Here is an 18,842-nt window from a genome sequence, read left to right as displayed (position 1 = left end):
TTCATGAGGTCCTCTAGATTGAGGGTTATTGATTTTAGCACTTAAATCCTCGTAAGGGTACTGCAAACCGGTTGTCATACGCGGCTGATGATGAATGATGTCATCGTAAAGTGATGCAATTGTTTACATCAAACGCGGAATAATCGAGATAATTACAATTTCGTTACCTACACTTTAAGTGCCTCTCGAATTCAATTCGTAGCAAGGGCTTTCTCACAGAAAACTAATAAATGCATTGAATGCACACTATTTACGCGGTTAAATCTCAGCTTTCTTCCCGAGTGAATATTTTCAAGTTATTTTTGGCCGAGGCACCAACACAACCTTCCCCTGCGGATTATACTTTCCCACTCCCAAAATAAAAATTTTAATTTAAGATCCTGGACGCTATCGAAAAAAAATGACAACATTTCTGGCGAATCATAGTCCAGTTAAATGATGACATTCTTGTTTAATTTTATACTGATGCCCATTGGTCGAGAATGTCTTCGCATTCGACCAATTGAATGCTATAAAATGTCATGCTACTAAAGATTTTACATTGCCCAAAATAGATCAATTACGTTATTGATTATTTTTATCCTCTCTCGCGCGGATTAAAAATATTACGTATATGTACGTAAAATGATTTTATATAATGCAAAGAAGATTATAGTTATAAATTAGCTTTAGTTTACAACATTTAGCTATTGATATTGCATAAGTTATTTACATGCAATGGTTTATATTTAACCTTAAGCTCTAGACTTCTTAATTACTTACATTTTACTTACAAGACCGTTTGGTCTATCTGAAAGAAATCATCCATAGTTCACTCTGAGTGGCTATGAGCCGCTCAGACTGTACTATGGGACTCATTACATAATTGTTATAGCTTTGTTTAGAGGTAGGCCACGTATTTTTAAGTAAAAATCGATATTTAAGGTCAGACCGAAAAGTTGTGACGTCACAAATTTATTGCAATAAATGCCAGCTGAAGACGTGCATTTTTATGGCCTTGTCAGTACCTACGCATAAATTGCTATGATTTATTTTGTACAAAAGTAGGTACTTATCTGATATCATAATAATAATATTATCTATGATGTAGTTGTAGGTAGGTAAAGATTTTTTCATATTTTCGTCAACAGCATTCAGAAATAGAAACTTATCTGCAGAATGGGATGGGAAGTCATTGTCAAAGCAAACTAAACAAAGCCTCGTAACTGGCAAAATCTGACATTCAAATAAAATTTTCAAAAAGGCGTCCTATCGTTGTTCGTAGTTCCATTTTAGGCCATTCTATAGAATATAAGTTTGTACGCCTGTGAAGTTGTCACAGTGACCATACCGACGTTTTGTCTATGGCCGAGAGATGAATAAAGTTCAATTGTCTATTGTCACGTCGCTGTCAATCTACTTACCGAGAAATTTTTTCGTGTATTAAACTTCGTAAAATGGATATAAAACGTGAACTAGATGCTTTTGAAGATGATGCGGAAGTGCAGCAATGGTTCGATGTGCCAATAATCTATCCAAACAATCCGCTTACAAACATTTGTATAAAGCAAGAGAATGCTTTCGATGCCAACAGCACTATTGAGGTTAGGTTTTCCAAACTTATTATTCATTCTAAGTTGAAATGGTTTCTTACAGATGCAAATAAAACAGTTGCGTGAAATAATGGACTTTACTAACTGAAACATGCAATAATACTTATACACGGTTGTGTTGACACTTACGTAATAACGATTGTTTGACCAAATACCTACCTATAGGTTCTACGTCTCTATGGCTGCAGGCTAAGTACTCTCATTCATCGGAAGACAGCTGTTGCACGTTTATTCATAAAAGCTAGACAGTATCAAACCGTGATAATACCTATGTCACATACAGAGACCGTGTGTTTGGGCTCAACGTATAATAATATAGGTGTAAACACGTATTATAAAACACCTTGTCTTGTGTTTCAGAGCCCTGTAACCAGCCTTGCCAATGTTAAAACTGAGACTGACCCTCTTCGAGTTGATTTGAAAGAAGACAGTGATCCGCAACCTGGCTGCTCATATTCAAAATGCGAGCCAATAAATCAGGTGCTGACATACTTATACAATATTGTGTAATATACATACATCGCGCTTGTTAGTGATCATGTCTATTTGACTCCCGGGCTCTATGTTACGACCGTACTCCCTGGATAAACGTCAGATTTTTAAATTCAATACTTGAAAGCATCTAAGCGAGATTTTTTGAGCATAGACAATCATCGAAAAAATCGCTATTATATGGCGAAAACGCTATTATAAGCGTAGACAATAAGTAAAAATATAAAAATAATTTACAATGTAAGTATAAAATTCAAACATTTTAAATTAACAAAATTCGCCGTTTTCAAAAATCAGTATAGCATAATAGAGTTCGCCAATGCATTTCATAAAATTTAAATAATTATAAAGTAACCTAAAACATTCGTGCACACACCAAAGCGAATTATTCGCCAATCAAGCTCGTATTGGCTTACGGGAAAGAGAACGCGACGTTCAGATTTCGGAAGGGAATTAAGTTATTATCTTACAAAGTTCAATATGGAGCGCTGCGATTGTTTGACGTTTCGGTATCGAGCATTCAAATAATATATCAATAATTTTATATTATCATTGATACAATTATTTGCTCTGACACTGCCATCCATTCGCATTTACCACGTCAAAATAACCCGAAAAAAGCACCCGCATCGATATGGAAGGTCCGGTCAAAAGAGTCTCAAAAAATAGCCAAATATATGACAAATTTATGGCTTTCATTGTATCTTTTGATCCCCTGCGTGAATAAATGTCACGTTTGTTCATTAACAACAGGTAAGTAGAGAGCATTACAGCGGCATAGGCTTTTTTTGAGACTCTTTTGACCGGACCTTCCGTACCGATGGCGGGTGCTTTTTTTGGGATATTTTGACGGGGTATTTGGTGAATATTCGCGTTGGTTTGTGCGAGCCTTAACCTTCACATAAAAACGCTCTAAATAGATAAGTAGGTATGCGAAAATAAGGAACATTTTTCAAAATAACGTTATAGAAAACAATATTTGATATATAAAATTGAGCCATTTTAACTAAACGACATTGTTATAATTTCTTCACTGGCTTTTATTTACTCTTTGATTAGTGATTGTTTATATAAGATTGTAATATTAATATCCATAATCAGTATTCCGTATTAACGCATTACCGAGAAAATTAAGATTAAAAAAAATACGAGGTTAGTTTGGTATAATATTTAATATGAAAGATAACACGCTTCATGCATATTTATGATATGTATATTATGCCGAAAGGTAAGTTTTAAGTAGGAAAAGTGGCATTTTAATGAAAACCAGTGACGTTTAATTTCAATCAGTGTGAGCCGTTTTATCGAGGCTATTTGACCGGGCCATTTGTTTGTGGAAGCGAAATAATAAATATCATAAACTGGAGCCTGTTTTATTTATTATACATTTAATTAAATGAATATAAATTAAATACGGAATACTGACTATGGATAAATATTATTATCTTATAAAAACAATCACTAATCAAAGTGTAAATAAGAACAATTCAAGCCATTTTCACTCGTATTTCTTATTTTATTGATTAAATTTGAGTCGAAATTATCTGAAATAATAACAATATCGTTTAGTTATGTAACACGGAAAATTCTTATACAAAAAATATTGTTATCTATAACGTTATTTTGAAAAATGTTCCTTATTTTCGCATACTTAAGCCTCAATTACATTGAGCTTCTTTACGAGTTGTTTGTTGGCGAATTTATAATCTGCCTGTAAATTCGCCAATAAACAGCTCGTAAAGAAGCTCAATGTAATTGAGGCTTTACCTACCTTTTCAGAGCGTTTTTTGACGAAGGTTTAAGCACGAGTGTCTTTGTGTCAAAGATTACTTTATAATTATTAAAATTTTATGAAATGCATTGGCGAACTCTAATATACTATACTGATTTTTGAAAACGGCGAATTTTATTAGGTAATTGAAAATGTTTTAATTTTATTCGTTGTAAAAAATTTTTATATTTGTTCTTATTGTCTACGCTTATAATAGCGCCTAAGCCATATAATAGCAATTTTTCCGATGATTGTCTATGCTCAAAAAGTGACGCTTAGATGCTTTCAAGTATTGACTATAGAAATCTGACGTTTATCCAGGGAGTACGGTCGTAACATAGAGCCGACTCCCGTATTAGTATATCATTGAATACGGCGTATTTTGTAAGAATATGTATTATATAAATTTGTCGTAACGAACAAAACCGTACATAATAATATATCACATGTAAAGATTTCAGCTCCTTCGGTGCTTTGTTTTCGGATACTAGATTTCTGAAAAGTTACGTCTCATAAATGTGTTGCATATTAATCCCAGTGCTGTGCGTTTCTATAGCGATGTTTTGTTCTGCACATTTATTATTTAGGAGCAATGTTTCATATCAGGTATTTGGTATTATTGTTTTATCTGTAGAAAGCAGCGAATTACGATATAAAGTTTGGTCTTGTGTTCAATACGAAAGTACCTACCGAAACATTTTATATGATCGTGCAAGTAAAATTATTGAGGAAGTCCCTAGATTTTCACAGCATTACTTAGGTGGTACCTACTTACGTGTGAAACGGGATAAGAAATCTCTTTTAGGCGAGTGTTATGATAGCTAGTTACCAGGGCTTTTTTAAAAACAAAGGTGCCGGAACTCACTTCTTGCCAAACTTCTTACCTACTAAAGAAAATATATTCAAACATCATTTAAAGCTAATTTTCCTATGCCGTGTAAGGATTATAATAATATATTTTTGTACTCACGAAATGATTATGCGATCACAGAATTTTCTCGTTTGTTGCATTTCTTTCTTGACTAACTTTATGGTAGGTATGCTGAATTTTTATTGATTTTTGTTTAACAAAAGTAATTATTGGTCGAAAACAATCGATTTTTTTGTGACATCTCTATTGAGGTGTAACTTTTTAATAGATGGCAAAAATATTTTGATACACTACAACTATTTTACATACACAAATTTTTGATACACTATATTATATTTTCAGAAGAAGACACTGATATACTTTTATATTTATAAATTCAATGTAAGTATTTTTTAGATCGCTTCAAAATACCCTTCCAATTTAAAATCGGAGACTGATTTCGAGCTCATTGACTCAGAGATTGAGTTTGTTCAAGAGGATGTAAGGCAAAGCAATGATGCTTACCCTCAACCTAGTTGCTCTTATTCCGAATGCAACCCAGGAAATGAGGTATATAACAATCTATTAATTTAAAACAATCTACTAATACTGATATCACTTATCAACTTATATCATATTGTACACCTTTTTCTTTTAAAATTGATCCTCCCAGATGGTCAAAATTCCTACATAATATATTTAGTAAATCCTTTTTCACTCTGGTCAATTTTTTCAAAACGTATTAGCTTTTCTGATCAAAATTCTTTCTTTCTTGTAGAAGTTTAAAGTTAGAAAACTTGTGATGTTTATATTAAATAATAACTAATACTTATCCAGCGAGGGAAAAATGTCAATGAATTTGTCTGTTGTACCTGAATACACAAGAAAAACTCATTTTTCTAAATTTGATATATAAAAAAAAACTTCATTAGATTTAGGTCATCGTGTTAGACAATTCGTATAACCATTATTGACGAAATGGTTTTTTGTTACGATTTGCAAAAAAATGCGATATAGGACTTAAATTTACTTAAAGTAATACGTATGCTTTTAATATATTATTGTATAGTATCATATATTACCCATATATTATGTGAATAGTTCAGAACACAGGTAACATAACCGTAAATGATACTTAAATTCTTGGAGCGGTTTCTTTTTAATTATCCTGTGACTCATTGCAATTTCGTTCGTACGCAAACTATTAACTGGCTGTCATATTCAAGATGACGTCTGGTATTAATTTGTGAATAGGTTTCTTACGTAAAAGGGGCCTACCTTTGGATAGAAAGTATAAACAAGCGATTCCACTAGTTTTGATCACTGTACATGGTGTTTAACACATAATATTTACAATGTATTTAATTAATGATATTTATTTTAAATTTTGTTATAACAATAAAAATAGTTTGCGATTTAAACCTTTAAACCAATGTAACTTGCGTTAATCAGAATATATTTTCAAAGTATGAATTTTTTCAAAGCATACGCCAACATGAAGTGCCGGTTTGTTAACCCGACTGAAAATAGTCTATGGGCTCCAAACAATTTGTTGGTGTATTCGGCCCAATTATTCTATTTTATGATGTAAAATGGTAGTAGACAATGAGTACCTACCATGTTTTCGTTGAGTTACATGATGTCGTAGGATTATTGGGTGTTTTATTGGTGAAGCTGGATTATTGGGTGCTGGATTGTCGCGTGTTGGTTTAATAGGTGTTGAAGGTCTTATCTTCTTCATTACTATCATCGCTGAGATATGCACTTCGCCTTCTTTTGGGCGGGATAATACCGCTTTCACTATCTGTATCATTATGATAATTAACGGCCCTCCCGATCAAACTATCTTCTTTAGTTTGTTCGCTGAAAGAACTATCATTGCTGGTTCCGATAATGACATTTCCACTATCCGCGTCTCTACGACTATTTCCGATATTTCCTAAATTTTGAATAAGTACGCGTTCGACATCATCAAAATTGATACTATAAAATGTATACAAATCTTCGTCGTCACTTGTATCGAAATGATCACTATCGAAATTTTAATTGACGTTTTCCATGATGATTGTTATTTAATTATTTTCTTAATCACGTTATTTACTGTAGATATTTATATATATTAATAGGTACCTACTGTTTTGGAACGGCGAGATGAACTTCATTAAATACGAATTTATAATAAATAAACTGGTTTTATTAGAATGTAATATAAGTATAATAGCTTATTTTGTGTTGATTATGTTATGTTATTTTAACCGTTACTAGATGCAGTTATTTACGGTCGAGACAATGCTGAAGTTGAAAGGGTAATGAGATTATATTAAATAATCATATGATGCAGTGCATTCTTAGATATTTAGATTGATAAGAAAAGTGTAACTCAACACAATATACTTACTTCATACAAAAATAATGGGGTGTTCAAATGACAATGTAAATAATAATGGAACGATTAAGATAAGCAATCAAAAGCGTTCTCATACCCCGTTATATATTGGGTGTTTGATTACCCATTCGATATAAGCTAATTTAATGATACTGATAATATGACACGTCATGTTCAAATTATTGTATGTATTAAGAATATCATATATATAAGAAAAATATTAGTTCTTTAATACAAACAAATATGGTCACTGTAAGTAGGAAAGGCATTACAAATCCGCCCCTTATACGATGGACTATCTCAAAATTATTTGAAAATTGCAAATATTTAATCAGTTGGATAGATAGGTACATCAATTTTTCCAAGAATTTATTCAACCCAACGGTTGATACTAACGTAAATTTGATGATTTATCCTGCGTGTTATAATGTAGTTAAATTTGTCGGCAATAACATTTTATAGAATTTGTTTTCACTTTTGATAAATCGGGGAGTAAATGCATACCTGCTGTGCAGCTGGGCTCCCTACTAAAATTGTTCGGGCCAGAATGTCTGGCCAAGAGAGTACAAAGAGTTGATTTGAAAGATGTTTGATTTTTAAATATTATTCTCTCATATACCTATGTCGTCTGCCTATAATAATGTGATACTTCACCTTCTTTTAGTTGATTCCTGTAACCACTGCAATGACCTATTTCGGTAGTCTCGAAGTGTCAGAGAGGATCTTAGAGGTGCATGGGCCATACGATGAAATACAGATTGACCATCAAGACGTTAAAAAAGAATTGGGGTTATATGAAACCAATACAAATATAGTCAGTCGCACTGCTAAACGTAAGCATATCCAATCTTACGTCACAGATCAAAAACTATTAGTAGCTGTCATAAAGTTGGAAAAAAAAAACATTCAATGACATAAATTTTGCGTGCAGTTTTTGTTTTGATTTTTTCGCATCGTTATCTCTATTAAAGCTTCACAAAGCTTGTCATAAAAAATCAATAGCGCATAAAATGGAAAAGTACAAAAGCAGTCGATCTGATTTCAAGAATGAAAACATAGTAAATCATTCTGATGTAAAGCCATTTAAATGTGACCAATGTAATTACTCATGTATAAGATCTAACCGGATGAAAACACACAAAATGACTCATTCTGGCGAAAAGCCATTGAAATGTGACCAATGTAATTACTCATGTATAAGATCTAGTAATATGAAAATACACAAAATGACTCATTCCGGTGAAAAGCCATTTAAATGTGACCAATGTAAATACTCTTGTTTAACATCTAGTGCGATGAAAATACACAAAATGACTCATTCTGGTGAAAAGCCAAATAAATGTGACCGTTGTGATTACTCGTGTATAACATCTAGTAATATGAAAAAAAACAAAATGATTCATTCTGGTGAAAAGCCATTTAAATGTGACCGTTGTGATTACTCGTGTACAACAGCTGGTAATATGAAAATACACAAAATGACTCATTCTGGGGAAAAGCCATTTCAATGTGACCGTTGTGATTTCTCGTGTATAACAGCTGGTAATAAGAAAATACACAAAATGACTCATTCTGGTGAAAAGCCATTTAAATGTGACCAATGTGATTACTCGTGTATAACATCTGGTAATATTAAAATACACAAAATGACTCATTCTGGTGAAAAGCCATTTAAATGTGACCAATGTGATTACTCTTGTATAACACATAATTCGTTGAAATTACACAAAATGACTCATTTTGGTAAATCAAAATGGTGATAATGCCACTGTAACGGCTAAGGGCCTTAGTGTCTAATGAAAAGAATGTAGCGTATAAAATCACAGCTTTGTGATATAAGATTATAAGGCAATAGAAAGAATATTACCACAAATTCCCCATTTCGACGGATTAACTCAGTTCCTGAGTATGGAAATAGAGCACATGAGACTTTATAGAAATCAAAAATATGATAACGGGTCGTGAGAGCGGATTTTCTACGCTGCCTACCTTCAGTTCAACTTGTGCACAATGGAATGTAACTAGTGATAATTAGGGCGCAATGCCTGATCTATTCTACTGGGAAAAACACAATGGGAATAGTCAGGCAACTTTAAAAAAAATAAAAGAATGTTTATGCTAGGAACCATGTCCAAATCAAAAGGTTTATTAGAACAAAAGTTAAAAAAAACATCGTCGGTGAAATATAAACATAGATGCGAACCAGGAATAACGAACATATAACTAGGCCTATTCTCTACGAGATAGATATCGTGTGGGGTATTTAATAGTAGAGACAGAAGAATTAAACCATATCGTATAATAATGATACTGTTAAAATACCGCCATGACCGTTTTCGATCGGTCCAAACGACGAATGTGAAGATCCTTCCTTCGAAACGTCCTTCTACGGCGATGTCGGTTGTAGAACTCCCTGTTGATCGGCGTTATGACGTTCACGACGCATACGTACCAACGTAAGCGTTTCATATTTCTCAGGCTTGCAACATATCGGTTGCATATATTCTTAACTGCCAGGTGTGGCCAGCGTTAAGTAACGTATTTTTAATTTATGTTGGATAAAGATCGTTACAGTGTCCATTGTAATTACACACATATGACACATTTTGGTGAATAGCCATTTAACTGTGACCATTGTAATTACTCTTGTAAAAAATCTAGTAATATGAAAAGACACAAAATGACTCATTCTGCTGAAAAGCCATTTAAATGTTCCCAATGTAATTACTCATGTATCACATCTAATTTGATGAAAATACACAAAACGTTTCATTCTGGTAAAAAGCCATATAAATGTGATATTTGTGAATACTCCAGTACGCATTCCAGTTACTTGACATTACACAAAATAAATCTCGGAGAGAGATTAAGAAACGATTAAGAAGACCAGAGGCTGGTGACAAGGACTTACGTGTGGGGCACCAGGCAGGACGGACGTGGAGAAGTGGGCCGGTGGCCATTTCGGTCCGCCCGAATGAGTGATGGCTTTCCGACGTCATCATAACGCCCAGACAAAGGCTTGTCGGCGTCGGAACTTGGTTCTACCTCGCAGACCTGGAATACCGTAAGCTGTATCGTTCCATTCGTCCATTTATTTATTAATCCCTCTCGCGGGATTGTCAGAGTGTCTTGATTTCCGCTAGACTTTGATCCGCTAGCTTCAATTGTTCATTTTCCTAACCTGTAAATTATCTGTCAAACCTTTCTCGACAATATACCTGATTATCATGAAATTAACATAAGCTTTTATTTCGCTCCTAGACTCCCAACTTCATAGCCTTTTCAGATCTAGGGGCTGGCGCCCACATACCAGCATTTGTTCTGGGTAATATACATTTAGTTTGCCTTTAGAATGGATTGTTCCGGAGGAATGAAATTTGAGAACGGCCGTTGGTACTCAAAAAACCCACGACCGGAAGGTAGTAGTCTCTTATATTGGCTAGCCGGCCTATATATATATATCTCCTTTATAAACCGTGACACTAAACCTACGTGACAATTGGCGCCAACAGTGTTTTAGTGACAGTTTCTTTTATGTTTCTTTTTTTCGTTTTTATCACTGCTCACTCTAAACAAGTGCCATGCGTGCGTTATTTCATTTCTCCGGATCATTTTCATACATTGTTTGGATTATCTATCATCCCATATATCACTCTGGCAATCTCGGTCGATAGGCGATTTTTTTTTATTTTCGTGTTTTGTGTTGTGCAGTGAAGCTAACCTATTTGATTTTTTTTCGTATCTCGACCTCGCGGCCATTTTGAATACCACCACCTTGTCCTGTGTGCAATGCGGGTTGCATAAGCGCAGGCGCTACTTAATTACGTATAGATTAAAAATTGTTGCAATATCGGCTAGAAAAAAACATCATTAACTCGCCAGACGTCCACAAGTATAGACGCTTTAATTTTTTCTCTTCGCTTGAATTAAAATATTTCATTTAAAATTAACAGTTATTCGTTATTTTGGTCATTATTTTTTTCGCAACAAAGTTTATTTATCTCAATCTAAATTGGAAACGGTTTGGAAATCCTTCATACTTCATTGGACCTTGTCAGGTTCCTAGCAGCAAGAACGTGGATGGGAGGGAGCTCATATTCTACAAACTAAAGGTATTTCCAACTGAATAACCACCATCTTATTGCTGCTATTTTATAAATTTTTACCATCGCTTGACTTCCTGTACCCTTAACTTGTTGAGATATCGCTAATCTGGTTTTCCGCCCATGTTTCAGAATACAATCGGGAATCGTCATGCTGCTGTGGAATAATATGTGAAACAATCTGTGAAATAATCGTTATACTGCTGTGACAAAGCTGCTGTGACAAAATTCGTCATGCTGCTGTGAACAAATAAGCCAGGAATCACAAAAGGAAGTTCGGCAGGATAAAATTGACGAAAACACGGAATTACAACACACTTCTGAAACATAAGGAAAACCAGCTCTGCAATCCCTTGGGATAACCACATGGAGACGCAGATTCCCTGGAGAATACTAAAGATATGTACTTTTTACTAAACATGTGATATTTTTTTTGTAAAAATTTATTTTGCCACGGAAATTATTGTCGTCATTTAGTAACGAGAGTAACATATATTTTTCTAGTTTATCAAATCATACTCAATTCATTCAAAATTAATTAATCAATTTAAATTCATTCCTTTTCTTTCGGACGTTAATTATTGCAAATCAAGCTTAGTTAATTCAATATCTTTGGTTAGAATTTTTTACCCAGGGTGACAATACACTAGGAGTCACATGTGGCGGGGATTGTAAAAAAGGATTATTTCCAATTAACATAATCAAAGTGAAACTTTGTTGCCAATGTATTTACTATTGATTTAAATTTGAAGAAATAATTTATTGGAAAATTATTGAAGACTTATAATTTATTTAATAGAAATATTTATTGACTATTTTAGAAACGTCTATACATTTATATTTAATTTATTTCTCTGGCGAGTTAATTTTTTTTTTATTGGCTTCTGTTTTATGTTTTTATCTATCACGAATGTTGTACTTAACTCACGTTAATTTTTAATCGACAATTATTTATATAATCATTATTTATTTAATCAATTTTTGAACCAATTTTACACATTTATATGCGAGAATGCGTCCACGAATAATTATTTTTTGATTCAATGTGGTTTTTTTTTAGTGAATTTTTCTGTAACATTTTTATATATTCCGGTTTTGTACTAGTCGACAAAAACTATTCATTAACAACGTGATAGCCATTTTATTTGTAATGCATTCTAATTCCTATTTGTTTTATCGTTATTTATTGCTGGGTATTGGTGTTGTTTAGGGATTTTTATATCGTTAGGCGGTTGTGATTGCCACTGAGAGGTAATTTTTTTTTCTCTGTTCTTCTTACTAGTAGACGAGTTAATCAGTAGCAAATTTTGTCGGTTCACTTAGGTACTTCCAAATTATATTTCTTTCTTGGCCCTTGCTAGATTTTTTTTTACGCCTATTTTTATTAACACACGTTTTAGTAAGCATTATTCAATATATTATCAATAGCAAATTTTTATCTAAATTTCACTAGTGTTGTTCTGGTATTGGTACTTGTTGCTTTTGGCAGCTTCATTCCGGATGATGTAATCATTACTACTCGAGTGATTGCCACTCCTTTTTCTATTGTGATTACAATTGATAACAAGGGGTTTGTAATTATTCGCCTGCTTGTTATTGACAACCAAATTTCGATTTGGGGGGTGACGCTAGCCGAAGGGAATGAGAAATTGCCCGGAACAACGGTTTTTAATTGTTTCATTTAAGCCAGTTAGCGTCAGGTACACTACATACACGTCATTAAACACACGACCTTTCGCCAATAACGCTGGACGGCAGCGAACGTCGGATTCTCTGTTTAGTTCTTAGTCTCCAACGGTTGTTGATATCTTCCGTTCTTCGTTTACATCCGCGTTAGGTCGACATCTTACTACTTATTATACCACACACCCCCTTTCACAGCACTCTCTGGGCCAGAGTGAAGAGCGGACACGTTACCACATCACTCACGCAAATTCTGCTGGACCCATTGTTTGCGTGTAGTGAACAAATAGTTCAGTCTTTTCTTTTTTTTAGTGGTTTTCACTTCCTTTTGAACGGTAAACTTATTTATTATTTCATTTAGTAATTCAATGAATAGGTAGAGGGTATTGCAATCAAAAGTTAAGGTACGTCCTCTAGAATTATAGCTGTTCTCGTTTCAGTTTTTTTCTTATTTAACCTTCTTATATAATCTGGTAATGTTGAAAAACAACATGGATCTCGACGCGTCGGAATTAATTAACACGCCTTTCGATTTCGAAGAAACATGGAACAAATCAAAATTAGAAATAGCGTTATTAAAAAGAGGAATTACTCCTTCTAAATCATTAGGGGAAATGATATTGCAAGCCTCAGCTTGGAATGCAAGTTTTGGACCCAGGCCATCACTTGGACCATATTATGCAAATAGTACACCCCAAGCTCTGTCGCATTGTAATTCTACTCCCAAAGCTACGACTCCTCAGTCAACGAGTAAATAAATAAATAAAATTAAAAAGACAATTACATAGTAAATATTTTATTTCAAATTACATATATGCTATACAGCGTTCTATGCTCCGCAAGCTAATACTGTGGAGAGATACAATCAATCAGTTAATACTTCTTTAGCTATTTTAGTCGGCAGAGAACATCGCTTATGGGCAAATTGCCTACCCCATGTGCAAGCGGCTCTGAATTCAACTGTCAATCTTTCCACTAAATTTACTCCCTTTTATCTCATGCATGGCAGGGAAATGATATTAGACGGCCGATATCACTTTCCAAGAGACAGCCCACCCAATGTTAATTTAACTCTTCCGCCTAGCGCTGATCATTCTCAATTTCCGGATATGATTTCAAACTTACCGGAAATTTTTGATATAGTCCAGGAACAATTACTGGAAAACTTTAAAACCAATGCGCAGCGTTATAATCTCAGACGTAAACATGTACAATTCTCACCAGGAGATACGGTGTGGAGGAGAAATTTCGTTCAGTCGAACGCAGCGACTTATTTCTCACATAAACTCGCACCGCGATTCTTAGAGAACCGCGTTGTCGAGAAAATCTCTCCTACCGTGTACTTGTTAGCTGATATGCAGGGAAAACCTCTCGGTAGATTTCACGTTGAAGACATTTTAAAACAATAGCTTCCTTATGAGTAATCTCATTCTGTAGGATAGGCCTTATGCACTTCTGCTAACCACTATGGTGTTTTCTGATACTTCCAGCATATTATAACTATAAATTTGCCAATTATTATTATTCCATTATTATTTTGATTATTCTTGGATTTTAATTCATTCATTTTAAAGTAACTTTCGTTTAGATACATTTAATCATTGGTCACACCTTTTCTTGTTTTGTAAATTAACCTAGTGGTTTCTTTTATTTTTTTTCATATTAATTAACTTCTAATTTCAAACGCAGAAGTCACTGTAAATTTAGAATCCTATTAATTAATTTTCATTAAATTTTTTACCCTGCTATAAATTTTTTTATTATTGGAGTTTTACTTTATTTTAATCTAATGTTCTTTGAAATCTATTGGCATGGTGGTATACTAGTAGAAGAGTACAAATTTCTTTTCTTTTTCATTTTTGGTTGGAGGGTATCTCTTGGCTCTGCTAGCCAATCAACTATTATATAAATACCTATTTGATACATGATTTGATACATATAATATAATTACAATTATGAGATCTATTATATCACAAACTAATGAATTGTTTCATCTTACCTTATTTTGCTCTATAAAGTTTTTCCACTCCGATCTCATTATTCAATATCATAACTGGTTTATAAATTATATAATTATCATTTATTATTATTATTTGTTTTTGTTTTAAAGGAATTAGAATGCTGTTTTATTTTGTATTGTTTGTTATATATACACCCCTAATATTATTTTTTGATTTTGATTTTTTGCTCCTTTTACAAGCTCGAATTTTACAAGAATGAATTAATATTTACAACATAATTTTTACATATATATACAATCATATTAATATCAGTCGTTTTTAACGCTCTTATTTTGTAAAGGTAGAACCATTATTCATCGTAATAATTTCATTTCAGCTACTGACTTCTTTCCTGCACATGGCAATACACCCTTGTTCCGGTGAACGTCCATCGCAAAGGTGGTGGTTGCAGACCTTTCGGGAAGGAGGCCTACTCAAATTCATACCACACAAACAGCACCTGGACCATTTTTTGGTAAACAAGCATAGTTCTAAATACTACCATAAAGCCAGGATGAGTGTTACAGTGACCCCGGAAGGCGCAACCGCTGCCTTGGCGTTTGGAAGGGCCTGTCAGTTTAGCTACATAGTGATATATTTATAATAACAATTACTTATTATTTTTACCAGCTGCCTTTGTACTTGTTTTTGCGTGACGGTTTTGTTTGCTATTTGGTTTTTTTATTTTATCATATACATTAGAGTTTGGCATTGTTTTCTTATTCTTTTTTATCTTAACTTAATTCGGTTCAGGCTAGATGGATGGTGTTCGATGTTTTGTTTTGTCCATCTGCTAGGGATCTGTACCGCTACCAGAACTGAAGGTGATCTGGTAGGGTACCCCTTATTTTTCTCTCTAGCAGTATCTTGATTATTAATTATTTGGTAGCGCTGGTCGGAACTGTAGGCGTTTCCGGCTAAGCCTCCACTGGTAACGGAATCCAGCTGCCTGAGATTCCGTTGCTTCTTTCTGGTTGTATGGTGGGAGGTATGGATTCAACGCGATGCTCTACCGAATGCGGACGTTGTTTCCTACCTCGAAACCCGGTCTTACTGGGTTGGATTTTTTTTATGCAGTTTTGTTGGAGAAGGTGCCTGAACCGAAGTGAGAGAAGCCATTCCTTTTGTTTTTTTTATTTCCTATTACAGGAAAGTGGTCGTTGTAATACGTACTCGTTAGCCTTTTAATCAATTTTTTATTTTTTTGCAACCTGTGTGTGGTTCATTTTAATTACATTTAGCTTCCGATGTGATCATGGGTTCCTTGCCTTTGTTCGCTTTCTTGTGGTGCTCCGTAGAATTGTTTTTTTTTCTGTATCTGGGAGGTCCGTTTCTGATGGGTTCCGGACTCAGAACTCGCGTACCTGGGGCTGGAACACGCCACCGGAAGAAACGTATATCACCGGAGGTCTCGGGTTTGGCGGGATTGAGTTAGTCCAGAATCTGCGGCGGAGTATTTCTAAGTAGTTATAAGTGTGATATATTGTACATAATGTAATATAGTAGAGTAGTTTGAAGCGGAGCCGTATATTCTGGAACGGACGATGTTTTGCTACACCATTGTAGATTTTAAATTAGTATACTAAAGTCGTCGATTAATTTTTAATTTTACATTTTGTACTAGGAATTTCTTTCTAGCTTAGTTTTCTCCTTGTTCGCGTCATTTTATTTTTTGGAGCGCTGCTTGGGACCCGGATCGTGGCTTGGACTTCCATCTCACGTCATTTGTTTTTTTACAGGCTCAACAGAGAAACCACGTCACAGCGATTGTTTATTAACCACGTTGTCAGTTCGGTCGGATTGGTCATCTGCCTAGTATTTTGTAGTCATGTTTTAGTAGTTTTCCTTTAAATATTCGGACGGCGCTTGACGCACAGTATTTATTACTTTCCGACAGACCAGCCCTCACGCAAAACCAAATTGGCAATTATTGTTCATACATTATTATTCTGTGATTGAACCAGGTTGGTAGAATGCTCTATTTTTACATACTGTCTCTTTTATACATAAAATGTTGTGGTGATATATAGCTCACCCCAGTGTATATTATTATATTATTATTATCCCATGTGCATTATTAATCTACCAACTTTTTATGGTCAATGCTTATAAATGATTTAAAATTTATCCTTTCTTAAAAATCGATCAAATGAAAATTCATTCAAAATTAATTAATCAATTTAAATTAATTCCTTTTTCTTTCAAAATTTGCTAAATCTGTTTTTTTGCTGCACGCCTAAGCCCTCAGCTTGGATTATAATTTAAATAATAGGGGTTGTATTTGTCTTTTATTGTTGTTATTAGTCTCGTTTCAGTTTTATGTTTATTTATTTGTATATGATTATGTAATGATTTTGTAATGTTGAATGTGGATATTCTATTAATTTTTTTTTGCACGGATCAAACTCAAAATTTATTGTATCTTCATATCGCCTTTTCGCGGTAGCTAGTGGAACGAAGTAGGTAGGGAAGACCAGTGATGACTACTAGACCTTCACGACTAGTACCGGACCGCCTTACCTATGCACCACTACGTCTACTCAACGCCGACTCTGCCGCTATAAAATCAGAGTGCGAGCCCCATTTCTCCGTCTTTTTCGACCCTCGACATACCGCTCCTGGCTGCCCATAGTCCATCGCAGGCCGCGAGGCGAAATCCAAACCTTGGTCTGGATTTCTTTTTCCCAACCAAGGGGACAATGTCATGTTATTTTAACACGACACACTAAGCCAAGCGAAGTTTTTACGCTGGCAACACCGAGAAGGAGGGGTGAGCAAGATGGCGGCTGGCGACGGATGTTTGTGATTGTTTTGTGGATGACAAGCGAATTTGTGCGGAAATGGACAATCAATAATCAATTAAGACGAAGAGAGGCTGGTGTGGGGGGGCTTACGTTAGTGACCACGGTGGAGGACGGACGTCTTGGGGGGCCGTTGACAATGACGGTCCGCCGCGAGAAGAAATGGCGTTCGCGTAACTAAATAGGGGAGATTCCATCGACATTAGCCATCGGACAATAGTAAGCTGTATCGTTCCATGTTTTGTCCTAATATTTATTAGACCTATCGCAAGATTGCCAGGTTTTCTTTGTTTCTTGCCAGTCAGTTGATCCGTTGCGTAAAGTTCTTTTTCTAACCTGTAAAATCCAATGTCCAACTCTGGCGATAATATAACTTCTTTAATTGAATTTAACCTTTACTTTTATTTCGCTCCTAGTATCCAAATTCCTTCCTTATTAGACCTAGGAGCTGGCGCCCAGTACATCATTTATTAAATTATGTTTCGACTTGTGGGAGGAGGTTTCGGAGGAGCGGGGCTTTAAGACGGCCGTATGACACTCAAAGCACCTACGGCCTGGGGGTTTGAGTCCTTCTAATACCTGATAGCCGGCACCTATACTTAATTCTTAGCTTTTAACTGACTATTAAACCTCGTACAAAAAGCTATGTGATAACAGTCAGTTCAATCACACAAAGATCGGGCCTTCTTAAACAACAGGGTAACACAGCCATGGGCGCCGGCAGCGTGGATCAAATGCACCACCTTTGGTTCAGATTTGTTTTTTTTTTAAAATAATTATTGAATAATATGTAAATATTACAATTGTACTTATCGGAGCAAGTTCTACACATAAAAAAACATTTTACGAGTAGAAAAACAATTTTAATTAAAACATTTTTCAGAATATTATAAGTACTTATGTATTTATAATTCATTTATTTATTCATTATTAAATAATAATTGCAATCTATGGGGCTGCTGTGCGAACTTACATATAGCTGCGTCTTCGTTGTCCATAATATTTCTTTTTCTATGTAAACTCATCATACACAAGCCAGCTAGTCGAACTTCGCGCATAGTTAACATTGTCCATGTCCTTAGCTTGCTAAATGAGCGTTCCACGGTACATGTTGTTATAGGTAGGGAGCGTGAGCTCAATTTTATTGGCATGTAATTATAAATT

The 18,842-nt window shown here is 34.6% G+C and overlaps 1 protein-coding gene across 1 annotated transcript; it reads left to right on the top strand.

Moving 5' to 3' along the window:
• The first annotated feature begins 1,377 nt into the window (after positions 1-1,377).
• On the top strand, positions 1,378-10,325 carry LOC147076174 (uncharacterized). Its single transcript, XM_085941645.1, has 4 exons — positions 1,378-1,583; positions 1,953-2,072; positions 5,123-5,275; positions 7,756-10,325. Exons 1-4 carry the CDS (start codon positions 1,437-1,439, stop codon positions 8,002-8,004), a joined length of 669 nt encoding a protein of 222 aa, XP_085797771.1. The 5' UTR covers positions 1,378-1,436; the 3' UTR covers positions 8,005-10,325.
• The last annotated feature ends 8,517 nt before the right edge of the window (positions 10,326-18,842 follow it).

Source organism: Rhyacophila brunnea, unplaced genomic scaffold (assembly GCF_057557595.1).
Source record: "Rhyacophila brunnea isolate RB1 unplaced genomic scaffold, BYU_Rbru_1.0 scaffold_13, whole genome shotgun sequence".
In the NCBI taxonomy this organism is placed as follows: domain Eukaryota; kingdom Metazoa; phylum Arthropoda; class Insecta; order Trichoptera; family Rhyacophilidae; genus Rhyacophila; species Rhyacophila brunnea.
Note: the sequence above shows the minus strand (reverse complement) of the source record. Positions and strands in the feature narration are given on the sequence as shown.

Coding starts and splice junctions, on each gene's coding strand:
- LOC147076174 (XM_085941645.1), top strand. CDS start 1,437: ATGGATATAAAACGTGAACTAGATGCTTTTGAAGATGATGCGGAAGTG. Junction 1,584..1,952: donor ATGCCAACAGCACTATTGAG/GTTAGGTTTTCC, acceptor CTTGTGTTTCAG/AGCCCTGTAACCAGCCTTGC. Junction 2,073..5,122: donor AATGCGAGCCAATAAATCAG/GTGCTGACATAC, acceptor AGTATTTTTTAG/ATCGCTTCAAAATACCCTTC.